General features: G+C 44.0%; 1 protein-coding gene across 1 annotated transcript; it reads right to left on the bottom strand.

Moving 5' to 3' along the window:
- Positions 1 to 632: 632 nt before the first annotated feature.
- Positions 633 to 2,024, bottom strand: LOC133067108 (small ribosomal subunit protein uS5-like). The gene is made up of 2 exons (XM_061158317.1): positions 1,887 to 2,024; positions 633 to 1,473 (listed from the first exon to the last, which is right to left on the bottom strand). The coding sequence occupies exons 1-2, from the start codon at positions 2,022 to 2,024 to the stop codon at positions 676 to 678; spliced, it is 936 nt and encodes a 311-aa protein (XP_061014300.1). The 3' UTR covers positions 633 to 675.
- Between the last annotated feature and the right edge of the window lie 19,137 nt (positions 2,025 to 21,161).

Raw genomic sequence — 21,161 nt, 5'->3', positions numbered from 1 at the left:
ACCTAAAGCCTTTGCCACAATCCTTACATTTATAAGGCTTCTGGACAACATGGATTCGCTGATGTTGACTAAGTTTTGAACTCTGATTAAACGCTTTGTCACATTCTGTACATTTGAAAGTATTCCATCCTGTATGAATTTCCCTATGTTTACGTAGATTGAGTGCATTAGTAAAGAGTTTCTCACATTTCTTACACTTGCAGTTTTCCTGTGGATTCTGAATACTCTGCTGTGCAGTAAGTTCTGAAGACTGATTAGACACATCATATTCACTACAATTGTAAGTCTTCTCTCCAATATGTGTACTCTTATTTAGTGAAAGACCTGATGCTCGATAAAAGATATTCCTACCTGTATTACTTTCAGAATCCTTATCTGAAGATTGAGGTGCCTGGTGTTTCCTAAGATCAGAGTGTTGTCCAATGTTATACCCACTGTCATTGCATGAACAGTTTCTTGCTCCATCATAAATACTCTGGAAACTATTGGGGTCTGTGTGTCTTCTTTGGAGAAATGTCTGTTTAGTTCTTTGGCCCATTTTTTGATTGGGTCATTTATTTTTCTGGAATTGAGCTGCAGGAATTGCTTGTATATTTTTTGTTTCCTTGCATTGGCAGGAGATTCTTTTTTTTTTTTTTTTCCGGTTTCATTCACTTTATTATTCTCTTTATAAAATTATGTGGTGGCTACAGCTGGGGCCTGGGTCCTCTGCACGGAGACTCTGGTGTGGGTCTTCACAAGATGGTCAGTAAATTCCTGATATGGAGACTTGGTGAACACCATCTCTTTCCAGAGGTCAGGGGTGAGATAACTGTAGGTCTTGGAAATGGCATCAAAAGTGGCCTTGGCGAAGTTGCCCAGGGTGGCGGTGCAGCCCCTGGCAGAAGTGTAGCAGTCGTCGATGCCGGCCATCATCAGCAGCTTCTTGGGCACAGGGGCGGAGACGATGCCAGTGCCTCTGGGGGCAGGGATGAGGCGCACCAGCACGGAGCCGCAGCGGCCAGTCACCTTGCAGGGAACCGTGTGGGGCTTGCCGATCTTATTCCCCCAATAGCCTCTTCGCACGGGGACGATGGACAGCTTGGCCAGGATGATGGCCCCACGGATGGCAGTGGCTACTTCCTTGGAGCACTTGACACCCAGACCGACATGTCCATTGTAATCCCCGATGGCAACAAATGCCTTGAACCTGGTCCACTGGCCAGCACGGGTCTGCTTTTGCACGGGCATAATCTTCAAAACTTCATCCTTGAGGGACGCTCCCAGGAAAAAGTCAATAATCTCAGACTCCTTGATGGGCAGAGAGAAAAGGTAAATCTCCTCCAAGGACTTGATCTTCATGTCCTTGACCAGGCGGCCCAGCTTGGTAACGGGGAGCCACTCCTTGTCCTCGGCCTTGCCTCCGCGAGCTCCGCGGCCTCTGCCCCGACCCCGGCCACGACCCCGGCCACGACCCCGGCCCCGGCCCCGGCCCCGGCCACGGCCCCGGCCACGACCCCGGCCCCGGCCCCGGCCCCGGCCCCGGCCCCGGCCACGACCCCGGCCCCGGCCCCGGCCCCGGCCACGACCCCGGCCCCGGCCACGGCCCCGGCCCCGGCCACGGCCCCGGCCACGACCCCGGCCCCGGCCACGACCCCGGCCCCGGCCACGGCCCCGGCCCCGGCCACGACCCCGGCCCCGGCCACGACCCCGGCCCCGGCCACGACCCCGGCCCCGGCCACGGCCCCGGCCCCGGCCACGACCCCGGCCCCGGCCACGACCCCGGCCCCGGCCCCGGCCCCGGCCACGACCCCGGCCCCGGCCCCGGCCCCGGCCACGACCCCGGCCCCGGCCCCGGCCCCGGCCACGGCCCCGGCCCCGGCCACGGCCCCGGCCCCGGCCACGACCCCGGCCCCGGCCACGACCCCGGCCCCGGCCCCGGCCACGACCCCGGACGCCACTACCGAAGCCTCCGCGGAAGCCACCGCGGCCTCCCATTCCAGGGCCTCCCGGGCCTCCGGGCCCTCCCGCAGCACCGGCGTCATCCGCCATTTGGTGTTTTCACGAAGAAGTGCCAGGAGATTCTTTACCACTGTGCTACTTGGAAAGTATGTTTCAGTTGATAACATACTTACTTATACTTCTGACACTGCACAGTTCAACTCCCTCACTGGGATGACTGCTGATTCTGAATGAGAATTGGACACAACTTACGACTGAAAACTGCAGCCGTCAAACCGCTTTTCAAAAGTCTACCATTTTGTCCTCCAGGCAACAGTGCATAAGGGCCCATTTCCTTCACTGTTGGTAACACTGGCTATTCAGAATTTTCCTATTTGGGTAATAATGTGTATAGAAATTTTTAAAAAGTGTGCAAACCCAGTATGGCCATGTCTAGGTTATGTGGCCTGGCAAAAGTCATCAAGCTGCCATTGTATTTGGAACATAAAAGCTTATGACTGCTGGATCTTCTTTAGGAAATATAAAACTTTATCTGTTGAAACATCCCTGTTTAAATGCTTTGTCTTCTAGCGTCTATTATTCCTGACAAGAAATCTGATGTCAATCTAATTCTTATTCTTTTTTATATTACCTACTTTACTCTCTATACAATGAAAAATGGATGAAAATTTAGATAAATTATAGCACATCCATTCAATAGATTATTATGCATCTTTTCAGAAGAATGAATCATATGTGTTTTATCTACTTGAATGGATGATCCTTACATATTAACAAGTGAGAAAAGCAAGTTATAGAGAAATGTATACCATTTTTATATAAACAAACATCAACAACAAAACTTTATATATTTGTAATCATATTTTGTATGTATTTTCTAGTCTAGAGAATAACAAAAATGTAGAAAACAAGCTGTCAGTTTTAATTTTTTTTTTCTATTTTTTGGCAGCACTGCTTGGCATGTGAAATCTTAGTTCCCCAACCAGGAATTGAACTTGTGGCCCCTAACCACCTTCCCTCCACCCCCACCCCACGCAGTGGGAGCTCGGTGTTGTAACCACTGGACCACCAGGAAGTCCAAAGCTCCTATGAGGCACATTAATAATGTTATTAACACTAATAATGTTATTGCAGACTTGTTTAAACTTGAACTTTCTTCACTACTAGAAGTTAGATATCTTTTTTTTTCTTTTTTTTTAACTTATTTATTTTTTTCAGTGGGTTTTGTCATACATTGACATGAATCAGCAATAGATTTACACGTATTCCCCATCCTGATCCCCGCTCCCACCTCCCTCTCCACCCGATTCCTCTGGGTCTTCCCAGTGCACCAGGCTCGAGCACTTGTCTCATGCATCCCACCTGGGCTGGTGACCTGTTTCACCATAGAAGTTAGATATCTTTTCACATTTATTGATTATTTATTTGATTATATTCTTCTGTAAATTTCTATTCATAGTTTTACTATTATTCTATTGGACTCTTTGGGGTTTGGGGGAGAAATCAATTTATAGGTATTCTCTGTACTTTATCAATCTTACATGATATACATATTTGCTCCAATATATCATTTGTCTGACTTTGTTTATGGTACCTTTTGCCAGGCAAAAATGTTAAAGTGTTATGTAGCCAAATGCATTTATCTTTTCCACTTATCTTTCTCATATACAAGCTCTGGGTTTCATGCTGTGCTTAAGAATGTCTCATCTATCCTAAGATTATGTCTAAATATTATTCTAAATTTTGATTTTGCCCACATTTAGATTTTATGGGATATATATATATATATATATATGTATATATATCCCACTAGCCCTCCACACACGATTAGAGAATCACTGTAAAAATTTTGCAGGTTAATAGTTACGTCTAGTGCAATTACACTTTTAGGACTAGGAAGATAACAACAGAGTGAGTCTGTGGACCAACTAGACCTACAGTGAGTCACATTTGAACTCACATAAGTGACTCCATTGGTCATTTGACCATCATAAGGCCCTGCTTTAACTAGTAGGCACAATGGTGTTTGGGGTCCCTAGGAATCAGCATCAGTTCAGAGCTAGTGTCCAGTAATCCATGAGATGTCTGGGTATTGTCTTTCTCCAATAAACACTAAAATAAAATATGATCACAAGTACTTTAGGGGAGAAGATTTATGGTATGTATATGTGGAAATGCTAGTAAGTACTTCCGAAAATCCCGCAGAGCTGTTTGTCAAGGGGACCCACCTCCCCTCTCAATCAAAGGGCTCTGGATCTATAAATTGACCTAGATCTGGAGACCAAGTAAGAAATCATGACTCTCCACTGTGGTGACTCAAGTCAGGTTTTTAACTATCAGACTATCAGACTAGAGTTTTTTCTATCATATAGAACAAATAATCCTCTAATGAGATGTCTATCTCTTTTGTTCCTATAAACACTGTGATCAGTTAGCCCCTGCCAAAACCTCCGCGAGCCAAGGCATTCTGATTACTGGTATATCCCTGTTGCTCTTCACAATAGATACGCCTACTTGTCTTTGGAAGTTAACAGGAATAGGAGACATAGGGAGCAGCCACTACCCCAGGGCCAAAGCGGAGCCCCCAAGGAAGGAAAAGATCTGGGAAAGGGTCCTCTCCCCCAGGACTTTGATCCCAATATGGTTGGAGAGAGCATGGCTATTGGTCCAATGGATGGTGAAGAAATCGGCTGAGGTACCACAACAGGAAGTATTATTGAAAAGTCACCTTTTAGGGTGCCAGGGGAAGCCATCTCAGGAAATTTCTGAGTTTCAGAATTCACTGCAAAGCCATCAAGGAGGTGGTGATGGAAGCCGTATGTGTACAGAGGTTCCACACTGTTGGAACTCACTGGAAAACCACATTTTGAAGTCTCAGGAGAATGTGGGCAAGTGCTGGGCCTCAGGAGGAAATATCCCTTCCTCCTCCAGGGTCACTCCAGTGCCCTGTGATAAAGTCTAACAACATGGCAGCTGGCAAGGGGGCAATGTTTCAGACCACAGGCCAGGCAACCATAGGTGGGTTTGGAGGAGAAATGAATTTATAACTGACACAATTGACTGATGACCTCTGTCTCCTCCTACTCACTTCACTGTTATGTGGGTGCCTTCTGTGCTTCTATATTGCTATTTCAATGATGTCTCAAGAGTCATTCAAGAAAAACATGTGTGCTTAGCCCTCCATCTTGAGCAGGAAGTGCCATTTAAAAAAAAGGTCTTTCAAGCAGAGTTGGAAAAATATGAACCTCTGATAGCAACATGGTTTTTGAAATGAGGTCGCCTAGTTGTAAGCCCAGCAACATTAGCTGAATGGCCAAGTCTTTGAACTTAAAACTTAAGTAGCTTAACTTCAAAAACCATGCTTCTGCGTAAAATTTCTGTAAATAAAGCTTTCTGAACAGTGTGACTGAATTGACAAAGTGATTTTTTTTCTTTTTTGTTTTTTAATATTTACAATGCTGTGTTGGTTTCTGCCATACAACAACTCAAATCAGCCATAATTATAGATATATGGGGAACCCTTTCCAGGGCCTTGGGAGACTTCCCTGGTAGCTCAGGCGGTAAAGCGCTCCACCTACAGTGTGGGACATCTGGGTTCGATCCCTGGCTCAGGAAGGTCTCCTGGAGAAGGGAATGGTATTCTTGCCCATCCCCATCCTCCCACCCCCCCCAAAAAAGAGGCTCAATTATAGACATATGCCCTCCCTCTTGAGTCTCCTTCCTCTCCCCCCAGCCCACCCTTCTAGGTGATCACAGAGGGCCAGACTGGGCTCCCGGTGTTATACAGAAACTTCTCACCAGCTGTCCATTTTACACATGATAGTGTATATATGTTGATGCTATTTTCTCCATTCGTCCCACTCTCCCTCTCCCACTGGGTCCACATGACTATGATTTAATCATGCGAAAGTGCCTAGCACAGTGACTGAAAATGGAAGGTGCTCGCCAAACATTGAGGGAGTGAATGGCAATCAATAAGTAATATTTTTCCTTTCCTTCCGTCTTTCTGACAGATGTGACTGGAATGGCTGGCAGGCAGTTGACAGATGCTAAAAAATTGTTTTTCTTTTTGCCATTTTCTTAAAATTATTGAGCATTTAATAGGCAGTGACATGCCAAGCCCTGAGAATACACAGATAAATAACTCAAGGTCTCTTCCCCTAAGAAATTCATCTCTGATAGACAAGACTGATAAGTAAATGCATATTTCAATGTGGTGTAACATGGGCTGTGATAGAGATGAATGTAAGGTGTGATTATAAGACATAGGAAAGATTATATATATATAAGACGTAGGAAAGCCCAAACTGGGGTGGTCTAGAAGATTAACCCTAGATTGCCTCTGGAAGGATAAATACATTTGCAAGATTAAAAAAAGGGTACATTTGGGGGACTTCCCTGGTAGTCCAGTGGTTAAGAATCCTCCTTCCAATTGGGTTCAATTCCTGTTTAAGGAATTAAAATCCCACATGCCGTGGGGAAACAGACCTACACACCACAATTACTGACCTTCGGGCTGCAATGAAGACCTAGCGGCGCCAAAAAGAAAAAAAGAAGAAGAAGGATATATTTTCAAAACACAGGGGGCATATGTGCAAATATAGAGGGCAGGAGAAAACATGGCACATTTGGGGAAGTCCAAATATTTCGTAGGGAAAAAATAGAGCTAAAGTGGTAAAAATTAAGATGGAAAGGTCAGGCAAGCAATGAGACTTGTAGCAGAAACGTGGTATCCTCCTAGTTGTACTTGGAAGAAATCTTTTGCCACCTTTAGAGAAAAGATTGAAGGGAAATGAGCCTGGATGTGAGCAGAATCCTAGAAAGTTGTCGCAGCAGTAAGCTAAGTGAGAAGGTACGAGGGCCTCCACCAGGGCCATCACCCATGAGGTCTAGGGGTGGTTACTCCTGGAGCCATGCAATGCAGCACCTATAGAGTACTGGACCAAAGGCAAAGGTGGTGCAGCCTGCAGAGGCAGATTTGAGAAGTATAATCATGAAATTCATGAGATATAATTGACAATTTGCTGAGAGAGTAAAGAAGAGAAGGAGTCAGCAGTGATGCTCAGACTTCTAACAGAGGCAAATACTAAAATGTGGTCCCCATCACTGTGATTGGAACTCTGGATGAATGGTGAGATCAGACACAGAAGATGTTGCTTTTGAGATGTCTGAAGCACATCCGAGAAAAGATGTCCTGGTAGGCCATGGGCTATATGAGTGGAGAGATAAGAGACTCTAGACTAAAGATAGGATCTTGAAGTGTGTAAGTATCGATAGAAGCTCTGAAAGTAAATGGATTACCCACGGAGAAGTTGTATAATGAGACCATAAGAGGGTCAAGAATATAACACTGGGGAGCAAGTCATTTCAGAGATAAACACTAGTCTGGAAAGTAAATTGAGGAGAAACAAAAATGTAGGCAGAACAAAAAGAACCGTGTCTCTTAAAAGGCAGTGGAGGAGAATTTTGAGGAAAAAAGCCATTATAAACAGCATCAAATTTGAAACCAGGAAGATAAAGATTGAAAAGGGCTCATCAGATTTAGAAACTAGAAAGTCGACAGTGCGTGGCAAGAGCAGTTACAGAGGAGCCAGGAGACAGAAGCTAGGTTGCCTCATATGCAAGATTGAATGGTTAGTTCCTATACAAGTCAGGATCCTCTCTGTTTCAAGTGTCAGATACAGAACTCAAACTTGCTTAACAAGAAAGGGATTTATTGTGTCATATCAATGGAAAGTACAGAATAGAATCCGCTTCTGTCCTAGTTATTCGTAGATCCAGGGACACTCAGAAATTGCTTTTCAGAAGACAGTCAAATCTCTATCTCTATATCTCTTTTTTCTTCCTTCTCTTGCCTTCTCTCAGCTCTGCTTAAATCTGTGTGTTGGCCTCTTCCTTCAGATAGACTTCTTTCAAGAAGCATGTAGATAGCTACTCCATTTCAAACACTCTCAGAATTATAAAATCAGAAGAATAGGAAAAATCTTAGCTCCAGTGTTAAGTCCAGTAAGAATTCTGATTGGACCATCTTAAATCATGAACCCATCCCTAAACCAATCCCTGTGGCCAGATAGATGGAGTGTTCTAATTGCATAGCCTATATGCAGGGGAAGGGTGTTTCTCCCAAAGAGGAGATTCTGGGTAGAGAAACAATTTATGTCTACTATATTCCACACCTTAACTGCTTAGCATTCCTTCTTCCCATATGCACAGAATAAAAAAGGTCCCCACTTAATGCAACTATCTCCTTTACAAATGAAAATGTACCGTGTGTTAAGAAACAACCAAATGCCATATCGTTATTGCATCCAGCTCCAAGTCCAGATCCTTGAAATATGTGCATCCCTCTTACTTTCATATCTTACTCTTTTTGTCTATGTAAACTTTGACTGATGCATTTCACCACTCCTGACAGATTAAAAAAAAAAAAAAAAAAACGATGGAGGGAAGTAGAAAACATTTTTTATTAATTAATAAAGAAAAAAGCTATAACCTGGAAAAGAAAGGGAAACAGTAGTCACCAATTCAAAGTATATATTTCTGGGCAGAGGTAGGATGGAGGTCTTATCTTGGCAATGGGGGGAGTTTATTAGTCAGCCAGTATCACTGCCTATTGTCCCGCCCACTCAAACACCTCTTTTGTCCATTGCTCTCCATGGCTGAGAGGGGAATAGAAGAGAGTCATCAAAAAGATCCCTATTAGAGTCTGAACTTCTTCAGTAGCCCACATCCTGCTGGCACAGTTACGAGAGGCGGGGGCCTAGGGTCACCTTTGAGGCTAAAGAAACATAGGCTCCCATGTTGTCCAGGCTTGAGGTTTCACTGCTAGTCAACTCCCTCAACTTTCTCTATGCTTTAGCACTGTGTATTCACAGATCTGGACACCACCCTTGCTGTTCTCCCTCTTAGCCGTAAGACGTGGAACTTTGCCCTTTGCCCCTTTGCTTAAATCCAACTGTGAGAGAATAGGTAAGGCAATAACTGCACCTGTGACCAGGCTGCTGCCCACGTGCCAGCTCCTTATCAGGATTGCTTAAATCAGAGAGTTCAAGGAAGGATGGATGTGGGAAGGGTCCAGGAAATCTGGCTTCCTTCATTTTTCTGGCCTCTTAGGTGTCCCAATTTTATCTCCCAGCTGATTTCCCACCTCCCTGTGCTTTATGCTAATTTTAGAAGGGGCAGAAAGTCTGGGTTTGGCAATTCTGAGAGAAGCATGCTGGCAGAGGGGTCTCTGCACTGCCCCGTTTTTGCTTTCAACCTTCTCAGCTCAAAATAAAGCTCTCTGTTTTGAAAGATCTTAATAAACAGAGACATACAAAACAGCCAATATTTCCTGGCATCCTGGTATTTTTCTACCAAGTTTCCTAAAGTTCCAACTCCAATAGTCATTTGGTCTAAGACAGCTAAACTGCAGTTAGTTTAACCAGTTAACAGTATCACCTTACAAAGAAAGAGCCTCTCACTTAGCCAATTTCACATTTTGGAGTCTCTCTACGCTTTTAAATCTTGATTTGACTCAAGGTTCTTCATTCCGTCATATTTTTAGAAACATGCAATAAGTTGTAGTGCAATGAAATGTAGACTTTAATTGGGCTTTAAAATTTAAAATCTTTTTCAAGGCTACTAGACAATGATGAAATTTGTAGATAGACTGACTTGGAATCAAAGTCCTATGTAGTATGTTAGATGGTGATGAGGGCTAGGGAGAAAAATGAAGCCAGGGAAAAATGAGTATGGGTAGAGGGGTGCACTTTCAAAAGGATGTCACTAAGAATCTGGGTTTGAATAAAGACCTCGATGAGATAGGGTGCAAACCATGCAGACATCTGGGGAAAGGGTATTCCAAGGAGAGAGAACAGCAAGTTCAATCATCCTCATGTTGGAACTGGTATGGCTGCCCAGGAAAGAGCAGCAACGACAATATCATTGAAGTGAAGAGAGCAAGGGGGAGACTGGAAGGATACAAAAATGAACAATTTCCTTGTTTGGGGGCATTCAGGTTATTTCCAATAGTTTTATTTTATAAATAGTTTTGCACTCAAAATTTCATAAACCATTTCTTTAATAGACTCCTATAAATGGAAATCCTGGATTAAATGGGGTCAGGTTCTTAATTCATAATGCCAAGTTGCTTTCCAAGAAAGGTGTGAGATTTCCCCTTTCACCAAAAATGTATGAATGTACTCATTTTACCCTTCATTACAGTTAAGTGCTATCCTTTTAAAATCTTTGTCAACTTAATGGGTAAAAATGGTAAAGCATTATTGTTTTTATTTACCATTCTTTGATTACTAATTAAATTGAAATTTTTTAATGTTTACTGGTTAGTTAAACTTCCTTCTGCAATTTTTTTTAATGCTGCTCACTTATTTACTTAGGCATTAGTCTTTTCCTTGTTAATTGCTCAGTCTCTTTGTTAAGCTTACTGTCTTAGTTCACAGCAAGTACCATAGACTGGGTAGCTTGTAAACATCAGACATTTATTTCTCACAGTACTGGAGGCTGCAAGTCTGACGTCAGGGTGCCAGCATGGCTGGGTTCTGGTGAGAACACGCAGGGGTTGTAGTCTGCTCACTTCTTATTGTGTCTTCACAGGGTGCGAAGAGAGCAAGCTAGTTCACTGGCCCCTTCTCATAGGGCACAAATCCCTTCATGGAGGCCCCACCCTCAAGACCTAATCTTCTCCTAAATGTCCATATCCAAATACCATCACACTGGAGATTATATCTCAGCATATGAATTTTAGGGGAATGCAAACTTTCAGTCCATAACACTTTAAAAATCTCACTGTTATTTTTGCTGGATCTCTCAAAATAACATGAAGAAATAACTCAGGGTCATGAATATTGTGCAGAACAATATCACTGTTCCATCACTGCCATGGAAGCCTCCAACAAGCTACTGTGGTAAGAACTCAGGCTCAAAAAAAAAAAAAAAAAAGAACTCAGGCTCATGGAAGAACTCTCCATTCTGAGGCCAGTAAAGCATCCTGTCTGGGACTTCCCTGGTGGTCCAGTGGTTGAGAATCTGCCCTGCAATGCAGAGGACACAGGTTCCATTCCTGTGGCGATCCCACATGTCACAGAGCAACTAAGCCAGCATGCTGCAACTACTGCACTAGAGTCTGCGCACCACAACGAAGATCCCACACAGCCAAATAAATATTTTTTTAAAAACACAAACCTGTCTCCTTCCTCCAACTGCCCTTGCTGTCACTCATCTCCTCCTACTACAAGTCTTGCTCTGTTTGCTGTTTAACTCATTAATCCGTATTTTACATCAGTCTTCCTCATTACAATGTGACTTTTTTTTTCCCCACAGTAAGGGTCTTGTATCTATGGTGATTCAAGAGGAAATCTGTACAAAGATGTTCCAGTTGCAACCTTTCACTCACTTTAAGAGCCGGTTAAAGCTGATTGAGGTAAAGGGTCGTGGAGATCCTACAAAGGCCCAGCAGAGGCCAAAACTTTGCAGCAAAGAGTCAGCAGGAAAGCAGGACTTCTCTGGTAGTCCAGTGGCTAAGACTCTGAGCTCCCAATGTGGGGGGCCTGAAGTTCTAGCCCTAGTCAGGGAACTAAATCCCACATGCCCCAACTGAAGAGTTTTCATGCTGTAACTAAAATGCCACATGCCCCAACTAAGACCCAGGGCAGCCAAATAAATAAATAAAAAATTTTCTAAAGGAGTCAGTAGGAAACTGTAAAGAACTCATTTCTTGTTATTGCAATTACTTCTCCCAGGCATAAACTTTTCACTTCCATCAAACATGAACTTTCCATATTCAGTGATGTTCTTCAGGTTTTGCCTTAGACATCTGGTCTGAGACAACTTTTTCAACAGCTTGGACAACTTTTTAAAACCACTGGGTTAAAGAAAAGGTAAGTATTACATGGCAGCTAGAGAAGGATAAAGGATAACTGGGAAAGCTTTCTTTTTATAAATGAGAGAGAATTTAAACATTTTTCATGTGAAAGGTAAACAAATTGTAGGAAAGGAGAAATTCAGCAGCATAATTAATAACAACAATCCTATTGCAAAGTCTAATAACCTCTCCATTTTGTTTACCCCCCCACGTGCAATATATCAGTCTTGAAGTATAATTTTCAAAAAAATAATATCATGACTCTCATACAAATATAAAATGAATAGGTGTCAAAATCTTATTCAACTCATTAATTAATGAGAGAACAAATAAAATATTACAGTGAACTCAAAGGACAACTGAGAAATAAGGTATTTATAGGTAATGTTAGAATAAGATTTGGGGATTAGATAAAAAACTGATTCATGTCCAATAAGATAATAAACCATAATCTTCATGATTATTGGTTCTAATAGACAGAAATTATTTGCATCTCCAACAGATGAAAACGTACATATTAACCTATGCTTACAGACGATAGAAACTCAAGCCCAATGTGGCACTGAAAATATTCTGCCAACTCTGCTGCCTATTGCCAGGTTTTAAATGATTTTTCTGACATAAAATGAAAGCAGCACTGTAAAGGAGGGAAAGTACAAGTGGTTCTGGAAATGACGGAGCCAACAAGTCAGAAAAGGGTTCTGGGAACCCAGAAACTCTCACTCCTGACTCAGGTAGAGGAATGACTCTGCCGACAGCCTCCCAAGCCAGGAGTGAGCGAGTCCTTCCTGAGCCTCCCTGCTTGGCCTCCCACCAGTCTCTCTCCCCAAAGTGGGCAGAGGAATAGAGGCACTGAGAGGGAGAAGCCATCGGTAAGACTTCATCCTCTCCCAGACGCTGAAGGGAAATAATTCCATGGAACACCTGCTCCCGCCAAGAGCCCACAGCAGAGTCTCAAACACAAAAGAGCAGGAAGAGGACCTGTCACGGCTGCATAGATGCTGAATCTGCGGGACAGAGGTGGTGGATCAATTGCTCTAGCTTTGTGTTGTCGTTGGAGATACTAAAGAAACAGGTAAGAAAATAACCAACAGCCCAGGGACACCAAGGAGGTGGGAAGGGAAACCAAGCCAGAGCAGGGGCGGGAGACACCTTGGATTGTGTGTGGGGGCGGGGAGTGGAGGAGGACACCTTTCACTGATGGGAAGGAGGCGGGAAGGAGAGAACCCTTCACAGACAGATTCACAAGGCAGTGCCAGGGACAAGAAGTTAGAGTTCTCAGACCTTTTTTTCTGCCTCACCTATGAAGATGGAGGGTGAGGTGGTGAGCAAATGGGCTTGAGAAAGGATCAATGTTATTGGCTGAACTGTGTTCCCTGCCCCAATTCCTAACACCTAGGACCTCAGGATGGGACTGTATTTGGAGACAGGGTCTTAAAAAGGTAATTAGGTAATGAGGTCATCGGAGTGGGCCTTAATCCTATGCGATCAGTGTCCTTATAAGAAGAGATAATTAGGACTTCTTTGGTGGTACAGTGGATAAGAATCAGCCTGCCAATGCAGGGGACATGGGTTTGATCCCTGATCTGAGAAGATTCCACATGGCGCAGGGCAACTAAAGCCCATACACCACAACTAGAGTCTGAATTAGTACTAGTACATCCAACTACCAAGGATGCAAATGGCTTAACGTCCCTGAGTTTCAGAGACGTTAAGGCAAAGTGACATTATAATAGCAGGTCTGTAGCAGTCAGGGTATCACACTGGCGTTACACATCTTTATTCCATATCTGTGATCAACAACCAGTTCTCCCACACTGCAGGGACTCACAAGAAACCAGACTCAGCTGCCCCTCCTGCAGCCCCTCCCAGAAGGTTTTACACCCACAAGTATTGGCACATACACCACAATTGATGAGACCAGAACCACAGGGCCTCCTCTGTAAGGAGAAAGGCAGATGTGATGAGATAAAAGATGAGTTCAACCAAGAGACCAGATGAACCAGGAGACTGTTTTCATGCTGAGAGGAGGGCAGCTCAAAATTAGTGATGAGAAGGTTGGGGAATACCTGTTATACCTGGAACGCAGGGAAGAAACAGGACCTCTAAATTAATGGCCACTAAAGTCACTGGCAGGGTCAATGACACCATAAGCATAGCCAAGAGAGGTGTCCCTTGGACAGGGACCCAAGACTGAGAGGCAGCGCTGTGGGAAAGCAGAGCCCAAGCGATGCTCACACATCAGAGACCCCGTGAGGGAAGCGCACCACCAAGCCATCCCAGCCTGGCCTGCCCCCGGGGGCCCCGGACACAGAAGAGCCAGGCTCTGTCTTAGCAGGTGAGGAGGAGCAAATGCCACAGTGCCTCTGACCAGGAGGAAAAGAGGTGAGACCAAGGTTGGGGAGCCAGAACTGGGACCCTAGGGCACTCCACTCTGGAGCCTGTTTCCCTGCAGCTGCCACTGAAGGAGCAGAACCCCTGCATTCTCTGAGGTCGAGAAACGAGGGCCAGTGGAAGGGCCTTTGAGGGTCGGGAAAGCAGGTCTTTCTCTCCCACGGCCGACCTTGCATCACAATTGTCACAGCCAGTGGGGAACTCTTCCCAAAGGACTCATCTCCCATCTCTCCCACCATCCTCTGCTCCTGGGCCCCTGCCAGGTGCTTCCTGAGGAGTGAAAAGACCAGTGCACAGAGACCCCAGTGCCCCCAGCCCCTCTCCCGCCCTCGCTCCCTGGTCCCCATGTGGCCAGCAGCTGGTTCAGCAGCAGGGGACTTCACACTGAGGTTCAAGATTCTTTGTTTCACTGGAAAAGCCTGGGTGAAGCCGAGGGTAAGCCCAGAGAGGACTTACGGGACAGCCAGTCTGAAAGGATCAGTGGGAGTGCCAGAGAGCCCAGGTTGTGACGCCTCAGAAACCTTCACCAGTCTGACCAGAAATCTCTTCTGGCCTCTCAGGACTTTGTGGTAGTGACCAGCACAAGCAGAGATGCTGCTGGCACCTTGCAAAGGCTGGGCATGGTCAGAGCCTGAGGAACTCACTGAGGGGCAGTTGACCCTGGTGAGTGCCACCCCCCACCTGTCAGTCAGTAGTGACAGGGGTAGGTGGGAGTTCAGGCACTGTGTGTGAGTGTGTGTGTGCAAACACGGTGAACACAGAGTCGTGCAGGGTATGAAGATTCCACCTGGAGCCTCACCTTGTCCCACAGCTGCTCACTGGACCCCGGCGTGCTCCTCACTGAGATGGCCCTGGGAAGCAATGGTAAGGGGATGGAGGGAGTGAGACAGAAGGAAAGACACCCCATCAAAGGTCTGTAATCAAGTGGGTGGGTAGTTCCTCTAAGGGGAACTGAAGGCCAATCCTGTTGAAGAATTCTGAGAAGTAGTTTTGAGCTTCAGAGTCAATCACCCACAGGACAAGGGTACTTGGGACTTAGGATGACCAACTTCCCAGTTTCCCAGGATGGCAGGTTTATCACTAAAAGACCCACATTCCTTGCAACTGCTCATCCTGGGCAAACCAGGACAGGTGGTTATCCTCCGGAGGTGTGTATCAAACTCCTGCCAGTCACTGAGGCCTGCTCCTGAGTGGCAGTAATTCCAGCCCACTCCACCTGTATGCAGAGCAGGCTCCAAGAGCATTATGGAAGAGTATCCATCTTCCTTACAGGAAATATGAAATATCAGATGAAGGATAGACAGGACCTCACTGAAACACTTTTGCAACTTCATCTGAACCTAAAATTATTTCAAACTAAAAGCTTTTTTAAAGGGGGTAATTACCTGGTGGTCCTGTGGCTAGGACTCTGTACTTTCACTGCAAGGGGCACAGGTTTGATTCCTGGTTGGGGAACTAAGATCCCACAAGCTGCCTGGTATGGCCAAAAAAAATAAAATAAAATCTTAACAGTTTTTTAAGAAATCACTTAGCTTTGAATATAACAGAATATAACTGGGTTAAAATATATAAAACAAATTCATAATCAGTGTTATTTTCCTATTTCTAGAGTCACTTTAAAGTAAGTGTTTATTAAAGCAGATGTCTACTCAGTAATTTTTACTCCTGACTCTTAGTAATGTAGACACATCCTTAATCATTAATCTTTGCATTTGACAGAGCTGGGAAATAAAGTACCATCTAGGCTGCTGAGACATATTACAATAAAAACAAGTGTCCCATCCCCAGGAAATGATGTGAGACCTCTGGTATCAAAGGATCATTGTAAGGATTGAAAGTGATGTCCCAGGGGTAGAAGAGGTGATACAACATCTGTTCATGAAAGAAATAGGATGAAACTTGAAACTAGAGGAGTCTGTTTTGGTGCTGGCTAAATCTGAGGAACACCCCAGAGTCTAGCAAGACTGGGTCTGAGGTGGAACACAGAGGAAGAGCTTGGTAAGGTGGGATGGTGCGAGAAGGCCATGAGATTTTAGACTTTCTCTTATGGACAACAAAAGCGCATGGAGGTTTTTAGAAATTGATCATTTTTGTGTAGATGAATGATGACCACTCAGCGAAGCACGAACTTCATTCTAGGTCCTAATGACTAAACTAGCTAATCATTGCTTTTCCAACACTCATTTTTTGTCTTAATTCTTATTTCACTTTCTGAGTGGTCTATCCCAGTCTTTCTACCACTATTAATCCCCTATACAAGTAGGGAATTAATATAGAAAGCTAACCTAACCCTTCCTTGGGAACAAAATCATAGGGCTCTGAAAATAAAAAGGTCACATCTGTACTTCAACATAAAAGCTTTAAACAACCATGCACTTTCTACCTTAATCTCTGGGTTTCAAAGCAAGTTCAATCTTGCTGACCTCAGGGAATGTTATAGATTGAATAGTGTCCTCCCCCAAACCTATCCCAAAACTCAAATGCTAAAGCTGGGACCCCCCACTGTGTTTGGAAATGGGACCTTTAAAGAGCTGACTAAGTGGGGAAAAAAAAAAAAAAAAAGCCATTGGGATGAGCTTTAATCCAGTCAGACTTCTGTTCTTATAAGAAGAGGAAATTTGGACACAAAAGAAAAATCTGGGAGGACTTCCCTGGTGGTCCCGTGGTTAAGAATCTGCACTTCCGCTGCAGGGAATGCAGGTTCAATCCTTGGTCACGGAACTAAGATCCTGCATGCTGTGTGACAAGGCCAAAAACAAAAAACACAGCTGGAATGCATGCACACAAAGAAAAGGCCACATGAGGACACAATGAGAAGATGACCATCCACAAGCCAAGGAGATAGGTCTCAGGAGAAACCAAATCTGCCAATACCTTGATCTTGGACTTACCAGCATCCAGGACCGTGAGAAACAAACTTTTGTTGTTTAAGCCACCTAGTCAGTGGTATCTCGTTATGACAGCCTAACAAACCAATAAAAGAAGAGAGACCTCAATAATACTCTTTTAATGTCGTATGTGTAATTAGCCTCTTATATTATTATCTGTTAATCTCCCTCAATTTTCCTTTAGCCAGAGAAGATGCCTAAGGGTTTCTCACCAGCAAAAAGAACCCCAGGAAAAAGAGAATGGAACGGAAACCAGGAGCTTCAGATTCACAAATCTGAAGAAAACAAAGGTTCCTATGGTGATGTAGATGAAATAGATTGTATTTCTATAGTGTGGAATAGCATCAGAAAGTCAAAGTAATATGGTAAGAGGAGGTAAAAAAATAAAAACTATATCTACAGTTTTATACTCCATCCCTGATCTTCTGAGACTGATCACAGAAAAAAATATGTGTCCCCATTTTTGGTCCAGAAAATGTGGTCACCATTGCTATGCACATCTCCCCCTCTCCCAAAGGAGGATGCAAGAAAGAGCAGCCTGCAGGAATCCATGTAATATAACATTTCACATTCCCAGTTTTGGACTATGCCTGTGTTGGAGTTGATTTACTGTCAGTTTTCAAAGACATATAATCCAAAAGAACCGTAATAACAATGAGAGACTTGCATGTTCTGAGAATATGTGTTATATTTTATACAAGCTATGCACATTGTTTTTTACATAAATATACAAGAATTATATATAAAATGTGTTTGTGTGTTATATGTCAGTAGATATGGAATAACCCAATCTGTTTGATGGGAATCTAAGCAAATCTTGACCTCCACCTGAAACATTTTATATATAAAAAGAGATTTCTTGGGAATTCCCTGGGGTTCCAGGGATTAGTACTCCGAGTTTTCATGGCCAAAGGCCCAGGTTCAATCCCTAGGCAAGGAACTGAGATCCCAAAATTTGTACGGGAAAGAAAAAAACCCCAAACTTGATGAGATGTGAATAAAGTAGATAGCTCAGCTGTAATATTGTACAGTGTTAATTAACAGTGTTAATTTCTTAGTTTTGATAAATGTGCCATTGTTTAATGTAAGATGTTAACATTAGGGGAGCCTGGGTAAAGAGTATACAGGAACTCTGTGTACTATCTTTGCAACTTTTTAGTAAATCTAAAATTAATCCAAAATAAAAGGCTAATTTTTCTACATAGCTCAGCAGATTTTGAGGGACTGTTTCTTACATTTTGAATGTCAATTTTGCAATAATTATTAAAGTTGTGAATAGTTAAATCTGTTACTAAAATTTCAGAACTTTGTGCATTTAGAGATTTTAGGTAATGTGAGAATTGAGCTGTTCTTAAATTTTCTGAAAGAATACATTCCAGTCTCACTGTGGAAACATCCAGACACACCTCCAGGGCAGCAGAATTGACAGAAGGCTCAGATGGAGCCTCCTCACCCCCCACCCCCACCCCGTGCCTAGTCAAGCAGGAGCCCTCCTGGCCTGGGTCTCTGAGGGTGGGGACAGTGAGGCTGGTGGTCCTCTGGCAGTGGCTGATACTTTTAACCACAGCAAGGACTGGGGATTTCACCTGATCTGTCTGGGTACAAGGAAATAAGGAGGTAAACTCTTCTCTGATGAGAACTTGGCTCCCCACCTTAAGACTTTCCCTCTCCCTCCTCTGGTCCTCCTGGTGGTGGCCAGTGTGGGTCACTGACCACTGCCCCCATGCCCCCAAAGCCAACCTTAAGCCTTGCAGAGCAGGAATTTTGCTGAGAAGAGGCATGGGTTACTGGAGGACTCTGACCTTTCCAATGTCTACAGCCCTCTGTCCCCAGGGGGTCTCCTGGGGACATAAATATGTCTACTTGGGACTGATGGACTGCTTCTGTCTGCTCCTGGAACAGAAGCCTGGGCTGCAGCAGACATGGAGCTCTGCTGATCACCCTGAGAGTATTCTGCTGTATAAGAGAGTCGTCCCGTTTCCTCTTATCTCTCGGAACACTGCCCTGAAGTTCACCTGGTCCCTGCCCACCACACTCCTAAGCCCTTTGTTGAGTCATAAAAACATCTAAGCAAAATGTGATTTCCTTAGAGTAACCTGTAATATCACTGAGTAACCAGTATGTAATATGTAATACGACTCAGTTCCTGTCCAGTGCATTGGACATGAGTTTGAGCAAACTCCAGGAGACGGTGAAGACCAGGGAGGCCTGGCATGCTGCAGTCCATGGGGTTGCAAAGAGTTAGACATGACTGGGCGACTTAACAATAACAACCCTTTGTAAGGCAACATCCTGCCTCCAAAATTGTCCCAGTGAGGCTTCTGGTAACAAAACATCCTGGAGGAAGACAGGGGTTCAATCCCTAGGAGAGTGCAGGCAGAGGGGCATGGGGTGGCTGCTATAGTAAGAAGGAGAGGACCTAGGAAAGGGAGTGGACCACACATGAGTCGTGCGTGTGCGTGTGTCTGTGTATATACACATTACACAGCAAAAGGAGAGACATGTATCCAAATGTCCCTTAATGGCCCAAAGAGAGCCTGGGAGAATGCAGTCACATACTGAATTGGAGAGCAATGGCCATGGAGAAATATTTCAGTAGGTTTTGGTCAAATTCAACCCATTCTGGGCCAAGTTACCAGCACCATCTCCTCTTGATGTGCATTTGTTGTGATGAATTATATATTTCTACAAGTGGCCAGTTCAGATATCTGACATCTGTTTGTAAATTGTGCTCATTCTCTGCAGGTGTTTGAACACAGAGAGCACTGTTATGTGATTTTTAGGTGCTCCAGAAATGCTTGCAAATTGACAGACTGACACTGAATGCTGGGCTTCCATAAGTTTTAAAAATGTGTTTATCTGATCTGGGAAAGTGCTGTCATCCTACATATGCCATGAAGTTTTTGTGTTGTGAAATATTTCAAATGAATGGAAAAGAACAGCGTAATATAGCCAACACCCACGTTTCACAAATATCAACATTTTGCCCTATTTGCTTCATCTTTTTTCAAAACTAAAACATTCCAAATTGAACAGACACCCCCTTTTGTGCTTCTCCAAGATCCCACTCCCTCTCTCCACCACCCCCCCCCTCCGAGAGGTGGCCACTGTCCTAAAGTTGTGTCCATCTTTCTGGCTCATGTTTTTACATTTTTACTATATATATGTTCATTATGTAATATACACATTGTTTTGCTTATTTTTATGTTTTACCAAAAGTGATATTGCCACACTGTACTCATCATTTTCCGGTTTTCATCAGCTTTGTATTTTGGGAATCCAACCACAGGATATACGTCTCTAGTCCATTCATGTTCACTGCATAGAATGAGAATTCTCATTGCTTGAATAGACACTGTTTACTTATCCGTTTTCCTGTTGATAGACATGGGGTTGTTTTGACTTTTATGTATATTATATAATGCTGCCATCTCCTTGCACCATACGCATGTGAGCGTTCTGTAAAGTTTATATTGGAAGAGGGAAGCTGAGTCAAAGGGCAAGCACATCTTGATCTTTGGTATATGTTACTAAATTTGTTTTCTGGAGCCATATGAGAGCTCCTGTTCCCCCCACATCGTTCTTCATTCAGATAGATGTGAAATAGAATCTCGTTTTCCTAATTACCAATGCAGTTGGGTCTCTACTTGTTTGATGGCCATTCAGGGTTCCTCTTCTGTAAATTGCCTGCTCATTCTCTGTCCACCGTTTATTGAATTGTATGTCTCTATTTTATTGATTTTAAGGGTTATTTGCATATTCTGAATGTTCATCCTTTTTGATAGACTATCCTCTTTTCCCCTTACTTTCTGCAATCATCTGACATCAGGTTATCGCTCCTCATTCCTTGAAAATGTTATCATCTGGTTCTTGTCTCTCCTTCCAGCACTGGCCTTGTCTTAATTATTAGGGATTTTGAAATTCACAAGGATGATCTTCTTTGTTTCTGATCCCCTCCCCCAAGCTGCCTGCTCCACAGTCATGCCCCAGACCTTGCCATTAGCATTCCCTCCATTATCTTGATGACAAGCATCCCCCTCTGTCGCTATTTGTCTTTCAGCGCACTCTTTCCAACA

Source organism: Dama dama, chromosome 12 (assembly GCF_033118175.1).
Source record: "Dama dama isolate Ldn47 chromosome 12, ASM3311817v1, whole genome shotgun sequence".
Classification (NCBI taxonomy): domain Eukaryota; kingdom Metazoa; phylum Chordata; class Mammalia; order Artiodactyla; family Cervidae; genus Dama; species Dama dama.
Note: the sequence above shows the minus strand (reverse complement) of the source record. Positions and strands in the feature narration are given on the sequence as shown.

Bases quoted from the DNA above. Each gene is read 5' to 3' on its own strand.
- LOC133067108 (XM_061158317.1), bottom strand. From the start codon at position 2,024: ATGACGCCGGTGCTGCGGGAGGGCCCGGAGGCCCGGGAGGCCCTGGAA. The intron at 1,474-1,886 runs GTCGTGGCCGGG...GGCCGTGGCCGG, and splicing joins GGGTCGTGGCCGGGGCCGGG to GGCCGGGGCCGGGGCCGGGG.